Source organism: Oculina patagonica, chromosome 12 (assembly GCF_052425735.1).
Source record: "Oculina patagonica isolate OP01 chromosome 12, crgOcupat, whole genome shotgun sequence".
NCBI classification, from domain to species: domain Eukaryota; kingdom Metazoa; phylum Cnidaria; class Anthozoa; order Scleractinia; family Oculinidae; genus Oculina; species Oculina patagonica.
In genome coordinates this window covers 25581342-25603780 of record NC_135769.1, presented here as the reverse complement: position 1 = coordinate 25603780, position 22439 = coordinate 25581342, and the positions used below count along the sequence as shown (strand labels likewise).

General features: G+C 37.1%; 2 protein-coding genes across 2 annotated transcripts in view; both read right to left on the bottom strand.

Annotated features, from left to right (window-relative positions):
- Positions 1–4209: 4209 nt before the first annotated feature.
- LOC144633818 (uncharacterized) overlaps positions 4210–22439 on the bottom strand; it is a 29444-nt gene continuing 11214 nt past the window's right edge. Inside the window, exons 7-10 of the mRNA XM_078492700.1 lie at positions 6140–6390; positions 5729–5843; positions 5368–5520; positions 4210–5268 (exon numbers count right to left, since the gene is read on the bottom strand). Coding sequence (XP_078348826.1) covers positions 4721–5268; positions 5368–5520; positions 5729–5843; positions 6140–6390 — 1067 coding nt within the window. The 3' untranslated portion in view covers positions 4210–4720. The remainder of the gene's footprint in view (positions 5269–5367; positions 5521–5728; positions 5844–6139; positions 6391–22439) is intronic.
- LOC144633837 (uncharacterized) lies at positions 6412–12430 on the bottom strand. Its single transcript, XM_078492721.1, has 5 exons — positions 12279–12430; positions 11242–11492; positions 9732–9846; positions 9300–9452; positions 6412–9196 (listed from the first exon to the last, which is right to left on the bottom strand). Exons 1-5 carry the CDS (start codon positions 12370–12372, stop codon positions 8649–8651), a joined length of 1161 nt encoding a protein of 386 aa, XP_078348847.1. The 5' UTR covers positions 12373–12430; the 3' UTR covers positions 6412–8648.

Below are 22439 nucleotides of genomic sequence, written 5' to 3'. Positions count from 1 at the left end.
CAACGAAGCTTCCAACGCAATTTTACAGAGAAAAAGTTACCTTTCAACATATTTGAAGATGAAACGTTTTCCCGTTGCCGTCAGGTCCTTGCTGCTAAACGAAAGAGCCTTGTCCACACTGCCGGAGCTTATCCCGGTTTCCGTAGCATTAAGCGGCTAGGAATATCTCTACTCCCCCCTGAATGGGATGCTAGTCCATTGCAGGGTTCCCCCCCCCCCCAGCATTATGTCGCCGGTACCCATTTATACACCTGGGTGGAGAGAGGCACTATGAGAGTAAAGTGTCTTGCCCAAGAGCACAACACAAGTGACCCCGGCCGGGGCTCGAACTCGGACCGCTCGATCCGGAGTCCGACGTTCTAACCATTAGGCCACCGCGCCTCCCTATTTTTCCTACAGTGCGTTCCTATAATACCTTTACTTTTACCTTAGTTTGCCTGTAAATGAACCCATTTCGTTGTTTGAGATCTTCAGGATGTAACTCATGGTCTGAATCGCTCAGTTCACATAAATATGCTCCGCTATCCCCAGGCCCAAAGTTGATGGACACGCAATCGTCCTCCCTGTAACATTTTAACTCGCAAACATCTTGCGATACTGTTAGATAAGTCTTGATCACGTGATCAAACAAAGCGTGGCCGTCAATCAAGGGCTTAAACTCCAATATGCGACAATTGTCTGCATCAATAAAAATGACAACAAGAGAGAAATCATGAATGGACTGAAACTTTGAATTAGCTAAACAATTACCATATCGTTGAGCTCTCGGGTCTTCGACAAAATATTTGAACAATATAAAACGTATACAAAGATTTCAATAATCGTCCTGAAGTGTTTTGATTTTTACCAAATAAATGTAATATGAACTATTTTTCGAGTGCAAAATGACCGGCCAAAACAATTCAAAATACTAGCTCATCTTTAATTAAGGTGTATTTTATTTGGTATTTTCTTTTGCGACCTGTTTTTTATATAATAATATAACACGTCCCAGCATTATACCCAAGAAATTGCAAAGAACATTTGTTATACTTTATTATAGAAAATACGGATGTCAGTTTAATGATTTAAGTTGAAAGAGATTTTAAGTACAAAACGATCGTTGTCCTAAATAGGTGGGTAAAAACCCGATCATGATCAGTTAAGGTAAACATGGTTTTACAAATATTAAAGGAAAACAAATTAGAAACTAAACTTACAGATTCCTTGAATAATTCCAGCCAACATCAGTACATTGACAAAAAATAATCTAGAAAAACTCTTGAGCTGACAGAAAGCGTTTCCCAAAGCCATAGTTCAACGGCAGCCAGGTGAAGCCAGTGTTGCGCCACAAATGTAAATGACTTCGTTTGACACTGGTCAGTACTAACGACAAAGCTATAATCATTTGTTAACATATTCAGGAGACCTGATTACTAAAACATTTCAAGCCTCTTAATTTGAAATAAAAGAAACATCTGCACTCTGATAGTGAGAGTTAGTCAAAACAGTAGTGCTATCTGTAATGGATCGGCACGACATACATATTAAGATGGTTTCCGCCGAACGTTCGAGCAGTACGGCCGACAAAAATAAAGTTACTACAGAGATCTCATAGCATGGTAACAGTTTGATTACAGCTAACAAAAACCTGCCAAAACTTTAGCTCTAAAGCTGACCCCGCGAGAGAAAAATGTATTTGAAATTATTTACATTTCAGTTAAAAACAAAATGGCGCGCGTTTAAAACATATTTATGAAGTTTGACTTTAATTTTCTCGTGAATGCTTTAGAGTTTAATTACTGGGTCACTAAAACAAATTAATTTCAGTGAGATGTTTCAAAAAGTATATAAAATGTTATCGTAAGATGAGTAGGTTTTTGGAACTTAATATTTCCACTCATTGCTCGAACTTTCAGCGGAATCCGTCTTAATTTGTTTGTTCTGAGCCTATACCAGCGATTTCTCGTATACTTTCAAAGCTTCAAGCTAAGGATGCATACCCTTCACGTATAAAATTCTCCTTTTGGGTTTTAAATATGATGGATATATAAATTTTTCAGCTTGAAACCTGACTTGATTTAAGACTGCACCGGCGCCACTAGAATACATGCTTCATCCGCTCACTCCGAATGTTGCTGGGCACTAATTAAGTCTTTTTTCGTTTGTCAAAAGCTGTGTGTATTTCGTGACGTTTCGGAGTTTTAAAAAACACTAAATCGATGAAAATAGTCAAACTTTAAAAGGGAACAAGGATGGCTATTATGACAGATTGACATTTTTTTATTATTTATTCATGGCCATGGTTATTCACGTGATTCTAATTTTTTCTTGCTAAAAATTTTTATAAAAGGTTGCGACGCAAATTAGAATTAATTGAAAAAAGATTTTCTCACTACAGCAACATACAATATATAGCTTATAAGAATATAAACGGGTCTTTTAATGGTGTATCCGTTCTACGAAGACGTATACAGTTATAATGTTTTATTAGCGAAAGATGACAGCTCTTATTAAAAATCTTTAAGATTCCAACTTATGTCGAGGCGTCCAATGCCTTTACACGAAGATAATTGGACTTCTGATCCAGACATACTAATACGACTTATAATATCAACATAGTTAAAGTCGCCTCCGTGCCAATCCAATAAAGCCCGTAATCTGTATGCACCCTTGATAATTGATACCCTGTGGCAACGTTCTGTTAATTAGTATAGACGCCGGCACACACGCTAGCTATTGAGTTTAGAAGATCTTTCATTACACTCAACTTGCTTATAACTAACATACAGGAATGGTGTATTTAGTGCTTTAAGCATTGCAAACATATCATTTATAGTTAGAAGTGGAATAAAACATTTAATATGTACTCTTTGTTCACTTTATATTAATGTTGCATTAATGTGAATTTCTAAACGTTTTTAATATGCAAAAAAGTAAGTAGGGCGATTTACTGTTAAATATTTTAATAGTTTTGACTAGGAAATTTTAATTTTTTTTAAGCAATGACATTTTTTTCGCAACCAGAACTGCTTTATTCAATGATGATTCATCTACATAGCAGTTACAATATTTACTGAGTGAAATTAAAAAACGTCGCTAGGCGCTTTAAAATCATCATCCGTGCCGAATACATGTTGCAAAAATTATAATTCTGATTAAACAGGCTCTTCAATTATCTGGTGTGTGCATGTCATGAGTCGATAAGATATTGATATACCTTTTAAAATTTTTCTTTACATTTGAGTGCGGCGAAAAATATTTCGGACAAAGTCTTTTCCCGTCCTGCAATGCACAACTTTGCTCCCCAGGGATAAGCTCACATCCTTCGTGTATGTTATAGTTTGTAATATAGTTTTACACGTCAAGAGTAACCCTCTGCAGATGTGTTACGAGCAAAGCACTTTGCCTCTTAAATAGTACCAGAAGGAGATTATAAAGTTGTCGGAAACAGGTATAATATTCGTGGTATACAAATACATGTGACGTAGATTGATTTATTATATATAAATAGCGAGAATTGTAAGCAATAAACCTTGCAAATAGACTTCTATATTTGCTATATTTCACAAAGCGATACGTCCAATCAGCTTCGCGTATAGCTTTCTTCACATGTGAAAAATATAACCAATCAGCATCTAGAGTTGAACGACTCAATCAATCACAGCGGGAGATTTCAAATGGTTTCTAACGAGGTTGAGAAAGCGAGCTGCTCTCGGCGGCAGTTTATGTTTTGAAAACATGGCTGCACGTTTTCTTCTTTCACAAAAGTTTGCCTTTTATGAACTTAATGGAAATGCAAGCCAACAGAAACACGCTAAGCAAAACCTAGAGAATACAGCAGTGATAAAAATCATTCTTCAAAGGCGAAGTGAAGACAGGCGAAGGCGAAATGTCGATAAGTGAAAGCGAAGACAAGTCTTTCATCGGAACCTACAACACATCCGCGGACTTTCTAAGAATATTCAGGCACTTTTGGGATCGTCTTGGTTAAGTTAATTGCAATTTTAATCTGGATTTACGTCGTAATTATTGTTTAATTAACCGACTCCTTGCGTTGTCACAATTTGTTCACAATTCGCCAGTTGATTCGCCAGTAGTTTATTAGCTTGTGGCGAAGTTTCCACGATGCGATACGAAGTTTTTAACGTAAATGTAACGCAGTGTGTTTATTTTAATAAAGTTTTTGTCTAGGAGAGTTTGTCGCCAGTAATTTCTCTTTTTTACATGTATATTATTGAAATAGCGAATTCGCTTGTAAAGCTATGTGCATTTGCAGCTTTGTTTTTTTCGCGCCGTTAACTGCAGCTGTTGTATGTCAAAGGTATAAACTGGAAAAATCGGCGTAAAGTGTCCAATGGTTGAATTCTCGTTATATATATAATAAACAAATTACAGCATAGAAAGTGCTTTGTACGGATTTTTATTCACTCGTTGCAAAACTTTGGAAAACTCACTCGTTTGCTACGCTCACTCGTTCGTTTTCCAAAGTTTTGCAACTCGTGATCTGAATATAAATCCGTACAAAGCGCTTTCTATGAAGTAATCTATATATACTCCACGTTTTACGCAGTGTCAATACATGTGCAGGGCAATTTTAAATGATGAACTAATTATTCAGCTAGTGAAGTTTACACCTTGGCGATTTAATGAACAGAAGCCCACCAAACCATAACAATAGTAAATTCTGAACTCAAAAGAAACTCCCTGCTTAATTATAAATTTTACTTAGTTCTACATCTTAGCGCACATAGATTTTCCAAAAATCTCCCGGCGATATCGCTAAGAGATTGTTTTTCACATCATCGCACATCCAGTTACCATTAACGATCAGCCACTGATGCTCGTATGCAATAAATGCTGCGTGGTTGTATATCTTGTGCTGTCCTTGTAATTCGTAGTGTCCCCACTTTCCAACATACTGTGAGCCGTTGACATTTCCCCATCTATCGCACCGCATTGCTAACTGAGAGTCATCATCATCCATTTTCTTAAACGAGTTACACGAATCGGGTATCTGGTCCGTCTGACCGCAGAAGTACTGGACTACAGCTTCACCAGTGATGTTAGCGACCGTGATCACGTGGAACGTACGTCCCTGTTTTTTACTGCAATGAAATCTTAGCTGAGTGAAAGACAAGTGTGCTTTTAGTTCGTTCATGGCGCTTTTTCTGATGCCCATTCTGTTGTTGTGATAGTTGCTGATCCAACGATACGACGAATCACTGACCCAGCTAGAAGGTGGAGAAGAGCTGTCCATCACAAAGTTGGCGACAAGAAGCCAGCCTCCTGGAAAATTATAAACAAATGGTAAACAAGCCCGTGTAAAGGTTACTTGTCAGGAATTTTTGTTTAAAAAGCAAACTGCACAAAATATGTCAATTTTACCTCCATCGGTTGTCATGTCACAGTAAACTTTCAAAGGGTTTCCTCTGCGTCCAGGGTCGATCCAGTACTCCCCATCTCCTGCAGATGACCCACTTTCCAATATATGTTTGCAAGAATCTCCAGGCTTTGTTGCAGCGTAACCCAGTGGAATTTCTGATAAAGTGTAATAATAATAAAGTATTATTAAGTTAATTAAAATGAGCGCATAACTTGAGTTTACGTCATCGTATCTTTCAAATCTAAGAGTTTGCTACTTCCAGCTGGAAAAATTTGATTGTTCAAACTTTGTTAGTTATTCACTTCAATTGAAAATTAATAAAATGTAGGTATTATTACAAAATGTGCAGTAGATTGTTTTTACCTATCGAGCAGTCCTCTCCTGTAAATCCTGCAAAACAGATACAACGGTATCCTTTGTCAGTAAATCCTGTCTGACAGCTGCTGTTCTTTGAGCATGGATTGTTGACACAAAAGTTCTGTTGATTGAGGAAAACAATTGAACGAAAGTTATTAATGTCGTTTTTTGGGGGGGAATCCAGCTTGATTTTGTATTCAATTACAACACTGTGCAGCACAGTTAAAATAAAATACCATGAAAGGTGCACAACGAAAACGAAAAAGCAAAAGAAAAAAACTGTACAAAGTCTCCTTGTCTTTTGAATTATTACAACGTGCTTCAGTTTCCGAGTGTATAATACGATGTACATTTGAATTTTTGTATTTCCCAAATTATTTTTCATACTAAGAGTTACCATACTACCCTGAAACTTACCTTAGTCGGTCTGTAAATGAAGCCTTCTCGTTGTTTGAGATCTTCAGGATGTAAACCATGATCTGAATCACTCAGTTCACATAGATATGCCCCACTGGCCCCTGGTCCAAAGTTGATCGACATGCACTCGTTGTCCATGTAACATTTAAACTCGCAATCATTTTGCGATACTGTTAGATAAGTCTTGATCACGTGATCAAACAGAGAGTGGCCGTCGATCGAAGGCTTAAACTCCAGTATGCGACAATCGTCTGCATCAATAAAAATGACAACAAAAGAGAAATCATGAAATGACTGAAACTATGTACTAACTAGCTAGATAATTACCATATTGCCATTGCGGAACAGTGTAGCCATACTATCGGTCATCTGAAGGTAATCATTACCTAGTATGCTACCCAGAACCTCGTAAAAATGAAATTGAGTTATGGATACTTTTTTTAAAAAAAAACTAGATTTTAAAAATATGTTTATGTCTCAAAAGATTTTAATCTGACTGAAAAACAATTTTCCAATTAGGACGCATAAATTCGAAGAAATCGGTGAAGTTTCTGCCAAAAAGCGCGACTCAAAAATGTAACCATCAAGTAAATAAATAGGTTCGGCAAACATGGTTTGTCAGGTTTTACAAATATTGGAGGAAAACAAATTAGAAACTTTGCTTACCGAGTCCTTGAATAATTCCAACCAACATCAGTACGTTGATAAGAATAAATCTGAAAAATCCTTTAAGCTGACAGAAAGCGTTTTCCACAGCCATTGTTCAACGGCGGCCAGGTGAAGGCAAAGTTGCGCCACGAATAATGTTAATCGGTTCGATTGACTGTGCTCAGTACTAATGGAAAAGCTATAATCATTTGTAAATATTAACAGGGGTCCTTATTACTAAAACATTTCTAGCCTACAGTTCGTCAAAACAGTAGTGCTAACTGTTATGGATCGGCGTGGCATATATATTAATTATTTTCTCCGAGCCTATACCATTTGATTTGATTTGATAAAATCACAACTTGTATTATACGTTATACGTTCAAAGTTTCAAGAAGGACAAATAAATTTTCGAAACATTATCCCTCTAAGTATGATAGTTATGTATATATATTTACAAAACACTTAAAGCAAACAATGAAACGACGCCATAACACATGCTTCAACCGCTCACTCCGAAAGTTGCTAGGCACTATAATTAAGTCTTCTTAATGAAGGAATTGAAATTAAGGACATTCTCGTTGAAGGACACTTCGAAGATTTATTGCTGCAAAAATGTAAACAATAATATATAGATTTAGGCAAGCATAAAAACGGATCTCGGAGCTCCCTTATTTATTTTCACTGGAGTTTATATTGTTCTCATTATGATAAATAAGCGGCCAAAGCACTTTTAATGTATACTGTGGCCCTAGGGTGCTAGATAAATTGAAACCGCCAACGGCGTCGCGCAACAAAATGGTCACAGCAAAACAAGTTATATTGGGGCAGTTGAGGCAGAGAAAAATAAACTCATGGCGCTTTAATGAGACTAGTAATAGTTCTCACTAAGCTGCTCCCGCCTTTTAATATGTTTTTTTTTACAGCAATGATCTAAGATGTGCTTAAGCCTTCATCAGTTAAAACACTGAAGCTGTTTCACACGAATTAAAAAAAGGTTATATGTTAAGAGCTGATAACGTGTAAAGTTTCAGAAAGAACGTGGCGCGAGACTCATGCGAGTGCCAAAGATTTGTAGACCCCCGGAGTCGGGATTGCAATGTGGTCGTTTCCAGAGTGCGGATTCTAATGGACAACCAGGCTTCCAAAAAGAGTCGCTCGTGAAAATTGGGCTGGTGTCCATTCACGTAGACAGTATTTTTAATCCATCTGATGATTGTTTTTAAAGAAGTGACAGGAGACCTTACAGTCATGGTCGAACATAGAAGCGGTCCACAGTTTGTGTTTCGCAATCCAGGTTTTTAATGCTTGCTCCGTTTGACCATAGTACACAAAATAAAAGCTGGTGCAACCGATTCTGTACTTACGCCAGATTTTGGACCCAAAGTTTCTTTCTGAAACTTTAAACGTTATTTTTGCAGCGCGCGTTCTTATAAAGAATATATAAATATGTCTTCAGTAATGGTGTAAGGTCCTGTTCTGTGGAAGACGTATTACGAGAGAAGTGTTCGATTTAAAATGCACGCTTACCAATTCCACATTTCCCCTGTATAGACTGCCCAGAGCAGCAACAATTACTAATAAAGACCAACATCGACATAGTTCTCTTACTATATGTCTCTGTCTCCGATTAGAAAGTTAAGCCGAAAGATCATTCAAGATTATTTTAAAAAATTTCACATAAATCATCAAAGAGAACATTGAGAACATTAATCAATTAATTAATTAATTAATTAATTAATCAGTTTATTAAATCTACACCTCAGCGGTTTAACCAAAACTTGCCCACCTTACCAGCAAAGTGGTAAATTCTGAACTTAAACCTCTATGCTTAAGTATGCATTTTTTTTACTTCTACATCTCAGCGCACGTAGATTTTCCAAAAATCTCCCGGAGATATCGCTAAGAGACTGTTGCCCACATCATCGCACAGCCAGTCACCATTATAGACAACCCAGTGATAATTCTGAGCAACAAATGCTGCGTGGTTGTACAACATGTGCTGTCCTTGTTTTTGGTAGTGTCCCCACTTTCCAACATGGTGCTCGCCGTTGACATTTCCCCACTTATCACACTGCATGGCTAACTGAGAGTCATCATCTTCCATTTTCTTAAACGAGTTGCACGAATCGGGCATCTCATCCGTCTGACCGCTGAAGTACTGCACCACAGCTTCACCAGTGATGTTAGCGACCGTGATGATGTGAAACGTACGTCGCTGTTGTTTACTGCAGTGGAATCTCAGCTGTGTGAAAAGCAAGTGTGTTCTCAGCTCATTCATGGCGCTTTTTGTGATGGCCATTTTGTTGTTGTGATATTTGCTGATCCCGCGGTATGATGACTCGGGAGTCCAGTTAGGAGGTGGAGAAGAGCTGTCCATCACAAAGTTGGCGACGAGAAGCCAGCCTCCTGGAAATTTATAAACAAAGGGTTAACGAGCTTTTTTGTGTAATGGTTAGCTGTCAGGGATTTTTGTTTAAAAAGCAAACTGCACAAAATATGTCAATTTTACCTCCATCGGTTGTCATGTCACAGTAAACTTTTAAAGGGTTTCCACTGAGTTCAGGGTCGATCCAGTACTCCCCATCTCCTGCAGATGACCCACTTTCCAATATATGTTTGCAGGAATCTCCAGGCTTTGCTGGAACTTGACCCACCCTAATATCTTAAATGTAATAATAATAAATTATTATTAAGTTTTATTAAATGAGCGCATAACTCGAGTTAACGTTAGCGTCTCAGTCAAACCTAATTATAAAAGTGTTTTGCCACTTCCAGCTGGAAACGTTTATTAAGTTGCCCGAACTGTTTGTCAATAACCCACTTGGAAAGAGAGAGAGACTGTGAAAGCTAGGGAAGTGCCTTCAGCTGAAGAATTCACCATGTACCACTGTCATGTAAGTAATATTGCAAAAGAGTGCAGTATATTGTGTTGTTTTTTTACCTATCGAACAATCGTCTCCTATAAATCCTGCTGAACACACACAACGGTATCCTTTGTCAGTGAATCCTGTTTGACAGCGGCCGTTCAATGAACACGGATTGTTGACACAAAAGTTCTGTTGAGGAAAAGCAAGAAAATGAATGTCAAAAAACGTTCTTTGGGGGGAATATTTTTTCTTTTCTTTTGCAATTGCAGCACCGTGCAGCAGTTAAAAGGCATGGAAACAGCACTACAAAAACTGGGAAGCGAAGGAGAAAAAACCAACACAAAGACTCCTTGATTACAACGTAGCACTGCCTTTTACAATTATTCCATGAGCTCTATATACTATAATTATCTATTATTCAACAAGCGCAAGTGGAATAATTGTATAATTAAAAACACCCAAAAATTGCGATATTTGAGCTCCCCAGCTATTCTCTCTGATGCGTGCACCTAAAACACTTGTGGTCCATGAGATATATGAGCTCATATACCATGGCCTGTAAAGCGATCAAAATTCAAGAATTGCAATATGCCATTTTATAATATAGATAGGAGTCTACGCGCGCTCTGATTGGCTAAAAACCTATGTTTTATCAGAGTATAAAACATAGAAAAATCATGTTTTATTGTTTTTCGTCAGCTTTCCTCGAGTGCTTCGCGCGTCGTTGACTGTTCGTTGGCTATAACCACTCGTATCCAACAAGGGCGAATGGAATAATTGTTTTATTAAATTCCTTTTAAGTATAAATCCACTGGACATTTCATTTTGATGTAAACGAAGTGAGGCGGCAAAAAATGGGGCGCGGTGTCCACTGCTTGAGTTGAATAAAACTCGCAAGGAAAGCGAGCGAGAGAGTTTTCTTTCGAATATTTTCTTCGACAATCTCCTCTTAAATCGTCTATTCATGCTGGAACTTGATTGTGACAACAATTAAGGTTTACGGGAATATCCGAAGCAATAGCTTTTCTGGAAATTATACGCCTTGTTCAAGTCGAACGAAGCAAGGGACGGATGTCATCGAGACTACTATATTATGCTGAGACGAAATTGCACTCGGTGCAGTCGGTGAAGTTTATCGAAGTTCAAAAAGACAAGATCAAGATTAAAAGGTAACAAACTTACCTGAAATGCTTAGCCTTATTTTACGTCGAATACTGAATGAAATTGTGTCAGTTTTCTGGTCTTCCCGTAAACTATTTTCTGCTTTTCATCTTTGTTTACTCGCTCTTGTTGTACATATTTTTAATTAAACTTTTCACTCGCGGTGTCTAACATCTATATCATAAAGCAAAGAAAGAAGCCTAAGCCATGTTTTATACTGTCATAAAACACTCCGGGCATTTGAGAACACTCGAGAAATGTAGAAAACATTCGCCTGCGGCTCATGTTTTCTACATTTCCCTCGTGTTCTCAAATGCCCGTCGTGTTTTATGACAGTATAAAACATGGCTTAGGCTTCTTTATTTGTTAAATAAAATGTTAAACATTTGAATGTTTGTATTGCCCATATCATTTTTCACTTACCTCAGTCGGTCTGTAAATGAACCCATCTCGTTGTTGGAGATCGTCAGGATGTAAATCATGATCTGAATCGCTCAGTTCACATAAGTATGCCCCGCTGGCCCCTGGTCCAAAGTTGATGGACATGCACTCGTTGTCCATGTAACATTTTAACTCGCAATCATTTTGCGATACTGTTAGATACGTCTCGATTACGTGATTGAACAGAGATTGGCCGTCGATCGAAGGCTCAAACTCCAGTATGCGACAATCGTCTTCATCAATATAACAGGAAAAGAAAAGAGGATCATGAATAAGCCGAAACTGACTATGTACAGCCTAGAAAATTAGCACATATTGTTACAGGACCCTAGTCAGCCATGCCTTTGCACTTGTTTACATACCAGAATTTCGGTACTTACATTTTTTGCGGAGCTTGTCTAAAGGAAAAAAGAACACTTCGAAAATATCGAAGACTTATTAGGGTCCTTTAAGTTCAACTGATAAATTGCACTCCAAACATAAGTAAAAAAATTAGCACCGATAGTTTTGAAAAGCATTTGTCGCAGTCTAAGACCTTAGTAAAGCAAACGCACTAGGATGGACGAGGATTTCTTTTTGACATGCGAAATATCCGAATTTAGATGGCAGAGAAAATGGCGGAGGCTGACTAGGATCCTTTAAGCTCGGGAAAAATTCGGTGTCTCCATTCAAAATATTTGATAAAAAAAATTCGCCCTGCCAGCTGCCTTCCTATACAAAGGTCTCCATTATTGTAAGTAAAATTGTTTATTTTAGTTTTTACCAAATGTAATATGAACTATTTATTTTTCCAGTGGAAAAATAAACGGCCAAAGCGACTCAAAATACCTATTTATCGACGCAATTTTATACTCAATAAAATGATCATATAGATGTCGGTTTAGTAACTCAGGTTGAAGGAATATAAATATATAAATTGTATCAAAGGTACGTGGAAAGTGGATCGTGATGAGCTAAGGTAAACATGGTTTGCGGGGTTTTACGAATATTAAAGACAAACAAATTAGTAATAATCTTACCGATTCCTTGAACCATTCCAACCGATATCAGTACGCTTATGAGAATTAATCTGAAAAATACCTTGAGCTGACAAAAAACATTTTTTAAAGCCATTGTGCAACAGAGGCCAGGTGAAGGCAAAGTTGTGCCACTGACTAGAAAAGCACTTCGTTTAACAGTGCTCAGAGGTAATGACAAGGCTATAATGATTTGTTAACATAAACAGGGAACCTCATTACTAAAACATTTCTTCCAGCCTTTTAAGTTGAAATTAAACAAGCCGAGCATCTGCCATCGTCAAAGAATCCGCATGCCAATACGTATTTATTAGTTTTGTTCCAAACCTATACCGGCGATTTCTGGAATATTTTCAAAGTTTCAAGAAGGACACATAACCTTTGCGTAAAACATTCTCTCTCTAGATTTTAGAATGATAGATATATTAACCAGAATTACCTTATTTAAACAATGCAACGACACCTTAATATATGCATAATTAATAGAAAGAGAAAGTGGTTTAACATCATTAAAAATTGATGTTATTGGCGCTGTCCGAATGTTGCTGAAGTGGCACTAAATCTCCTTATCTTTAGTCAAAATTTGTATATTTCCGTAGCTTTATTTCTGAAAAAAATGAAAAGAATAAAAAACATGATAATGATAACGATAACAATCGGAGTTAAAAAGGGAAAAAGAATGGCTTTGATTATGAAAGATGGAAATTATTTTATTCATTATTCATGGCCATTGGTTATTCACGTGTCGAAAGCCTTCTGTAATTTATTTATTTCTACCAAGGTTATTCACGTAATTAAGGTTTTTTGTATGTTAAAATATTTGTGTTGTTTTGTTTTTATTAGGTTTACTCGCAGCTCATACTAAAGGTCTTAGTGAGAAACGTCCATTGCCTTTACACGATGATTAGTGCACCTATAATCATTGGCTACCAATATAGTCAAATTCACCTTCGTGCCAGTATTTAATGCACTATTAATAATTAACTCCCTGCGGTAGACGTTCTGTTAAATTGACGCCTGCACACAAACTAGATAGAGTTTAGGTGATCTGCCATTTTATAAACATAATTTCACTTTATTTAGAATTGATCTAAAACGCTTATTGCAAACGAATTATTTATCATTATAATTGGAATAAAAAACGTAATATATATCTTATCTTTTTTTCAATATATATTAACGTTGCGTTAATGTGAAGTTCTAAACTTGTTAAATATGCGAAATGAGTACTTTATACTAATTAATATTTCAAAAGTTTTGACAAGCAAATTACAATTTTTTTTCCTGAGGCAGTAATATTAATTCCTTTGCATCCAGAAATGCTTATTGGTGTTAACCATTCAGCAATAATTTTTCTCAATCGCAGTCACAATATTTTGAAAGTAAAAATGTCACCAGGAGCTCAAAAAACATAATCAACTCTAATTAAACATGTCCTTGAATTAACAGACGCCCGAAGTCGATAAATTATTGCTTTCTCCATAGAGGATTTTTCGGTATACTTTGGGGTTGAGAAGGAAACAATTTTTTTTGTGTTACATCTTTTCCCATCATGCAATGCACATCTCTGAGTCATCTCTGACATCTAAGTTTTGCGCTCTCTCTAAATACGTTCTGATTAGCAGGGTCAATAAATAAAATCCTTTCTATCAGAGAGGGGTTAATATAAAACAATAACTCGAAGTTCTTAATTTTAATGGGTGATGTTTGGACATGCGGCGTTTAACACAGTCCAACAGTTGATGATTATAGCTACCGTACATCTTCAAATAAACACAGGTCTCCCATCGACTGTTTCTGGAAATAGTGCTACATTAATATATAAATTCTTATTATATTATATTTGCCTATCACTTTAGCAAAAGTTTGAACTAAGAGTCAACCTCTACTCCTTTTTACCGAATGGTAATGAGGTGTAGTGATCATTCTTGAAGTGGCGTGTTTCCCTTACTCGACCACTCACCCACTAGATCACTCCATTCTGATATTAAATCGCAATTAATTCATGCATTTAACGGTGAACGTTAGGCATGAATAGATTGTGCTAGTAAATTCAGGAAAAGTTGCTTCACAATATACCCAAAAGTTGCTCTAAAGTTGCTCAAATATCAAAAAGTTGCCACCAAAATTTAGAAAAGTTGCTTGCTTTCTAGAGTCGTTTTGTCTTAGATAAATACTCAAAACGCTTGCGGGTTTACTAAGAGTTGCCCCAGCGTCTATAACAACCTCAATGGGGTCAATGTCTGAATTATTTCCATTTTCCTCGTTTGAAATTTCATCTGATTGCGATGTCATAAGTATCTCGCACTTCAGCAAATACCAAGATGGCCGGCGGCAGGCTCTATGTTGCAGCGAATAACCGCTGGATTTAGGCGCCCGTTAGATACAGTAGATAGCCGCTGTCATTTTATTGCATATCCTTAGTTTTAATAGAATCAGTTTTGACAAAGCCAGTTTTAGTAAAATCCTTCGAAATGAAACGACCTTTTGTGGCTTGGATCGGTTTTATATCAATTTGTTGCTCAAAAGTTGCCAAGGAAGGCAAAAGTTGCCCCAGGTTGCTGGTACTACAAAAAGTTGCTCAAAACGCTAAAAGTTGCTCAAAAGTTGCCGAGCACAATCTATTTATGCCTAGTGAACGTGCTGACAGAAAGGTTCTTTAAAACGCCATTCAGCACATATCCAAACAAATTATTCTCCAACCTCGTTCCCAGGGTCTCTCTCTTTCAGGGAACTAAATTGAATTTTCACAAAACAAATGAAAAGAGGATCAGTTACACTTATCCTGTGGTGATAAAAGAGAATAGATATCGCTCTACGAAGCCTCAGAGCATAGGCTATCAATGACTCATTCACGTCAGGAAACATTTACGCTTGCCATGTGACGCGTTTTAGTAAACACAACTTTCATGCACGTTTTTGTTTCGCGTCACATCATCTTCGTGTCACGTCATCCGTTCTTCATCTTTTTGAGTCGTGCAGAAACGCACATTTTTCTCTCAAATTTTATTCGCTGCTCAAAATAACGCTATACGTGCTGGCAGAAAAGTAAACATATTCACAAAACAATTTTTTTTAATACTAAAAAGGATCAAAGGTTACACTTAAATATTTTTGTGATTAAATAGAATTCGCGCTATGAAGCCTGAGAGCACGAACCATCAATGACGCAATTCCCATTGAAAAATATAACATTCACAGGGAAATAAAGTAAGATTGTGTTACATTATTGAACGCTTATTTGAAGAACAAAAAACTATCAACGAACAATTCACGCAAGAAAACATTCAAAGGCACATTAAGTGAGATTGTGACATTACTGATAGCAGCTATGTACTACATATAGTTACGCTTAAATTGTTAAACAATATTATTACGCTCGCCATGTGACGTGTTTTAGTTAACACCACATCCACGGCACGTTTTTATTTCGCATCACGTCACCTCATGTCACGTCATCCGTTTTTCATCTCATCGCCCAGAATGCCGCGACACATCCGGGACTTTAGAAGCCCTTCTCGCGCGAAAATTCAAAAGCTCATTAGACAAAGTACACGTAATAACAAAGAAAGTCGGCCAAAATGGTCACCACTGCTCGGGAATTCTACTTTTACAAGAAAACGGTTTAGTTTACTCGTTACCATTCATATGGCTTTTGTAAAAATGAGGTGAATAAAGACAATCCGGCTACTTTTACGTCTGTTAATGTTTGGGAAGTATTATCTTTTTCGGCCTCAAATGCAGCTTTTTTGCAGCTCTGCATGTATGAGATCGACACTTTGAGGTTGAAAATCTCGAGAAAAAAGAACTAAGCAGGAAAGCATTCATATGGCTTTTTATAAGTAGCATTTCAAGAGTTACTTGCCGCTTTTTCGCGCAAATCCGACGGTTGGAAGCATTATCTTTTTTAACTTGTCTTTTGAGTCAAGCAGAAACACGAAGTGCTTGGGCGTATCTTTTCTTTCAAATTTTATCCGCTGCTCAACGCTATACGTGCTGACAGAAAAGTTAACATATTCACAAAACAAATTTACCTAATGCTTAAAAGGATCAAAGGTAATACACTAACCGGTAAATATTTTTGGTTGTGAAAACTGAATAGCGCTACGACGCCTGAGAGCACGAGTCATCAATGACGCAACTCACGCGGAAAGAATAAAGCAAAGTGAGATTGCTTTACTTTATTGGACACTTATTTAGAAAAAAATGCGGAGGTCGGCTTTTCATTCATCGAATTACCATGAGGTTGCTCGAAGAGCCTTTGATTTTTCCAAGTGAGTACTAGAAAACAGCGGCGTGTTGTCGGTAATTCAGAATCCAGCTCGAACTGCTCTTGACTGTAATTATTATCAATAATGATGATAATATCAAAGGTGACAAATTACTCCTTAATTTTGGCGCGAAATTTTAACGTTAATTTATAATTTCACATGTGAAATTAAAGTAAATGGTTTGAACCCAGGAGTAAACGTCAGTCACCAACAACAGTTCTTCTCAGAACTACTCTCACCCGGACGATCACACAATACGAACTACACGTGAAATTATAAAATTGCCATGGCAACGAGTTAGCGGCAAGATAACGTCCGTAATGAAAGATGTTTTAAACTTAAACTTTGCACATTTTCGCTTGCATTTCATCTAAAGGTGGATTTCCACTGACGCGTAAATTTTTACGTGCGTAAAAAATTTAGAGACATTGTATGAACGACTTGCGTACACGTTAACGCAAGTCGTTCATACATTGTCTCTAAATTTTTTTACGCACGTAAAAAATTACGCGTCAGTGGAAATCCACCTTAAGCCAGCTTGCCTTGGCCATATAATAAAACTTTTGATGATATTTTATATTTTAAAACGTCAAAACGACTTCAAGGCTTAAGCCAATTACATAAATGGCATCGAGCGGATTTTTTAGCATTTTACACGAGCACCATTTTCGGTTAATTCAAGACAAACTTCAGTCATAATGTAAGAAATAATTGACAGTTGATTCATCTTTGAAACATTTTGCCAACAGCAAAACGGAACCTCTAAAAGGTTTTCTTCAAAGACTAAAAACTTACGAACTTGAGCAGAATGTATGCTTTCAACTTTTCAAAGCTCGGAGTTCGTGATACAATCTAACAGTAAAGAACCTACGATTGCAAGCGTAATTTGTCACCTATGGTATTAAAATGTAATCAAATGGTATCGGCTCGTGAAATTAGGAAATAATTTCACTTGCATTTTGTCAAAATGCTAATAATTTCCCTCGCCTTTCACTCGTCACCATTTGATTACCAATACTAACCAATAAAAATTTTTGGTTTGTATCTGATCTTAAAATCGGTTTAAAAAGTTGGTAAAACACACATAAAACTGAATTTTCGGTAACTCTCTGTTACCTTTATCAGAGTTAAAATTGGTTCAGTTTTTTCATAATAACTTCTTATACAACGCCGGTCTCTAGGAATGTTGCCAACTTAAATAAACTTGTGGGAAATGCACATGCTCATTCGCACAGTTAATGTCCTGGATAGAATGTAGCGCTTCTAGGAATAGGCGTTGTTGCCTATTGTTGACATTCCTTTCTAAAATTTCTACATAATCCGGATGAATGTCATTGTCTGTTGTTTCCGTGTGAAATCTTATTGCGCTTTCGTTATTAGATCTTGTGCCAGGCTTGTGCTCTGCGCCGCGCGAATTCCATGATCTTTTGCTCTCTCCCACATAGGCAAAATCACATGTTTTGCATTTGACTTTGTACACAACTCCCTTGATCTGATTTGTGGCGGGGCGGTCTTTTGGTTTCTTAAAGATACTGCCCAATGTTTCAACATTGAATTCAAGTCCTGAGCAAGCATGGTTAATAAGAGGTTTATTGCACGACTTTATCATTAAAATAGAGCTGAAGAAACTTACCCAGTCCAAAATGGAGAAAATATTTAGCGGGTAATAAAGTGCTCTGATTAGTTGATTTTTTTCGATTGACCTTCCCAACTGTCTTTCGTATAATAATAGGAAATGGTATAGCCTCGACACAAGTGACCCATACTTGCCGGAGCTTATCCCGGTTTCTGTAGCATTTAGCGGTTAGAAGTATTTCTACTCCCCTCGGAATACTAGTCTATCGCAGGGTTACCTTCAGTATTATTTCGCCGGTACCCATTCATACACCATTCAGTCCCGAGCAAGCATGGTAATAAGAGGTGTATTACACGACTTTATCATTGAAAAAGAGCCTGGGAGACTTACCCGGTCCAAACTTGAGAAAATATTGAGCGGGTTATAAAGTGCTCTGATTAGTTAATTTTAGTTATTATCCTTCCCAACTGTCTTTCGTATAATAATACGAAATGGTAAAGCCTCGACACAAGTGACCCATACTTGCCGGAGCTTATCCCGGTTTCTGTAGCATTTAGCGGTTAGAAGTATTTCTACTCCCCCCGGAATTCTAGTCTATCGCAGGGTTACCTTCAGTATTATTTCGCCGGTACCCATTCATACACCTTTGGATGGAGAAAGGAACTATATGAGAGGGTCTTGCCCAAGGACACAACACAATGACCCTGCCAGGGTTCAAACCTGGGACCGCTCGACCTGGAGTCCAGCGCGCTAAGCGAATTTATACCATGCCATAGAAAATACAGCCAATCAGAATACAGGAAAGCCGTTGTATATTCGACGGTATTCAATTCAACCTTCCCATCGTGCGCTGCGATCTTATTCTCGATGAAATTTAGTGAGCGTATTTTCTATGGCATGGTATAAAATAGTTACACAACACTTTCTCGCTGTATACTATGGAATATCCCACTTGTCACTTGTATTTTCTTCGTATACACACTCGCCTAAAGGCTCGTGTGTATACCGAGAAAATACAAGTGACTCGTTGGATATTCCATAGTATACCATTCGAAAGCGTTGCATAACTAGTATATACGAAATACGAATACGCGCTATATACTTGCGTTAGGGTGCTAGCTATTAAACGCATGTACAGGTTGCAAACTCGAATTAGGTTTTATATTTAATTGATACAAGGCAAATGTTTATTTACAACGTCTTCAAATATACTTATCAAGTTACAACAAGTGACACTGAAAACTTGAATTTGTAATTTCCCAAAAGAAGAAGAACTCATGATGTAGCACTAATTTTTAAGAAGAGAAGCCTGTTGGTTATAGTTGTTACTTTGCTACCAGTGGAACAATTTACAACAGTGCTACAAAGAACACTTATCTCAAATATGTACAAGATATAAACAGACTTAAACATGCGGAAAACTTTAACTTAAGCTTGAACTTACGGAAAAGAAAATATTATGCGATAATATTCTTAAAAACAAAGACTTCTAATTTATAGGAAAGAAGTTATAAGGTTCAACTGGTAATCAAAGACACTGCTTAAGCCTACCGCACACTAGAGCATCTAGCTGAGCTAACCCCCTCGCGTGCCGTTTGCTCAGCAGATTTGTCTCGTGTGCGGACCGTTTTTCGTGAGAATTTTGCCTCGCGAGGCCTTGAGGAAAATATCTATCGTGTTTGATATTTTTTGCCTCGCGAGGCAGGATCCTCAATGTGTGCGGGCGACATGAGAAACTTGCTCAGCCAGATATATCAACTGACCAATAAACACACGCAGAATGCTCACGTGCTTCAACATGGCGGCTTCCGAATCAAACTTGCTGAGCACTTTCCTCACTGTCTGCGGCAAAATGTGCAGTGAATAAATGGCTGAGCAAACAGGCACGTGAGGTGAATAGCTCAGCTAGTTGCTCTAGTGTGCGGCTGGCTTTAGCTACCAGTGCAGTTATTTACAAACTTTTTTCACTAAACGTTTTAAGTGAATCCCTTGAGTCAGTAATCTTAGAGCGGTTTCCATTTGTCAGAACTGGCCGGTCAGACCAGTAAGTTCGAGCACAGAAATCCATTGTTAGTCAGACTTGTTCTGTGAAATCAGTCAATGCACAAAATACTACAACAACAAACAACAACAACAACAAAAGTTTATTTGAACTGTAAAATTACAAAAAGAAATGTTTAAACAATAAATAAATTAAAAATACATACAGTTGCTGGTCACCCAAAATAACTAAAAAGCTAAACTAGTTGGGTGACCACCGTTTATTAATTTAAAATACATATATCGTCAGAAAAGAGGCATTTTACATTTTACAATTTTACACAATTAATTAAGGTGGTAGGTTACAGAACAAATAATTCTTAAACACGTATGTACAACAACAACAGCAAAAAGATAATAGTAAAAAGAAAAAGGAAAGAAAAAAAATGAAAAATGGCAGAAATACCAAAATTAAATTATTAGTAGAAAAACTTAATAGAAGTTAATGAAATGCAATGATAATTCTCTTTTAAATGAATAAGGAGATAGAATCTTAAATCTCTCATCAATTTCATTCCATAATATAGGTCCGTTGTATCTTATATTGAATTTGCCATAGTTAGTTCGAATTTTTGGAACATAAAAAGTTGACCTAGATGCAAAGCGTGTGTTAACATTATGTTTATCAGAAGTTTTAATAAAAAAGTAGTCAAAAACCTTAGGTAATACTACAAAATACTGTGCTGGTTTTGGGGTGAAAATCTCGTGGAAAAGGCTCATTTTACATTTAAAAGTACCGGACCGGCCGGCCAGTTCTGGGAAATGAAATTAGCGCCCTTAATATCAATTAGATGTGTCAAATATACTATAGAAAAGTTTAATTGTTTGAATAAGGGATCTCGAAAGTATACTCGACTGTTGCCCTCCACTGACACACCGAAATGGTAAACTTTTCCTTATTTTTCTTAACAGTTGTTATAAATGCTATAACAACGGTTTACACGAGTTTGTGTCGTCCTATTGAGTATCTCATCCTATTTGGTAAGGAACACTCTAGTCCAATTTTGATTGGCATGGCTTCGATCCTTGAAGTGACCGATGATGTACCTTATTATAAGAAATTAACAATACATATGGGTTATTGACCAAGCGTGAGGTCACTGAGATGGCAGGATATTGGCCTCGTTCTTTTCTGGCGTGCCTTCTTGACCGAACAAGCTTGGTCAATAAAGGATTTATTATATGACTTTTTTCGAGTACTGAAAAGGAAGCCAGTTGCATGCACATTCAATGGCGCACGCTACAATCATTTCATTGGCTGTTTAAAAGTTTAACGATTGACTGTCAAATTCTTGAATGAATCGAGACGAAGTCTCGAGTTTTCTTAGTATTTAACAGAAAATTTCGATGAAAAGTTAAAATTTAGCTTTGGTACATCTTCACGTTTTGTTATTATTTACTTGCAATATAAATGTACTTCTTGCTAAAAATGGTGAAAAATTAATAAGCGCCCACTCTCCAAAAATTTAATAAGCGCCCAGGGCGTTTAATCGAATAAATACTGTAATGCAGGTTTAGTACGGCTTCGGCATTTATTTCTATTCTATTTATTTTTTTCTGTGGTTTTCCATTAGAACTTTAGGCTGTTGTGTTAACAAGTTTTCGGGAAATGATCACGTGCATGAATCAACCATTGGGGAAACAACACCCTGGAAAGATACATTTGCAGCGAAAATAATTGCAATCCATCGCGGGACATACCCAAGCTTTCTATGTATGGTTGAATCCCGATAGCTCGAACCCTCGATAACTCAGAGGTTTTTTTTATTCCTTTTCGGGTAATTTTCTTACCCATTCTCGATAACTTATATCCTCCGAGATTCTCCTCACAGTTTCGAGTTATCGGGATTGAACTGTACTACTGTCATTTAGAATAGGTATTTATATCTTACAGAATTGTGAAATAAGTGAATCGGCAAAATACATTTCATTATAGATCAACCTCTCTTGTTAGCTGCTATTTAGGGTGATCTTTGTTAAAGCAGTCTTTGATTTTCTAGTCACAATTAAAGCATACTGGAGAATGTAAAGAAACGAATCTTGACCACGACTGTGCCATTCTATATACATTGTATCTACATCACAGTTATATCTCTATATCTCTCCATGCCAAAAGGCACGACTGTGTCATTCTATATCCCTTTATCTCTCCATGACATTAGGCACATAAGGCTTTGACATTCTCTTTCCATCCACTGCGATTTGCTGCAAGGGCTCTGACATTCGCCCATGACTGCCACCCAGCTGTTTGCCTTTCATCTCACCCGTGGTAAATAA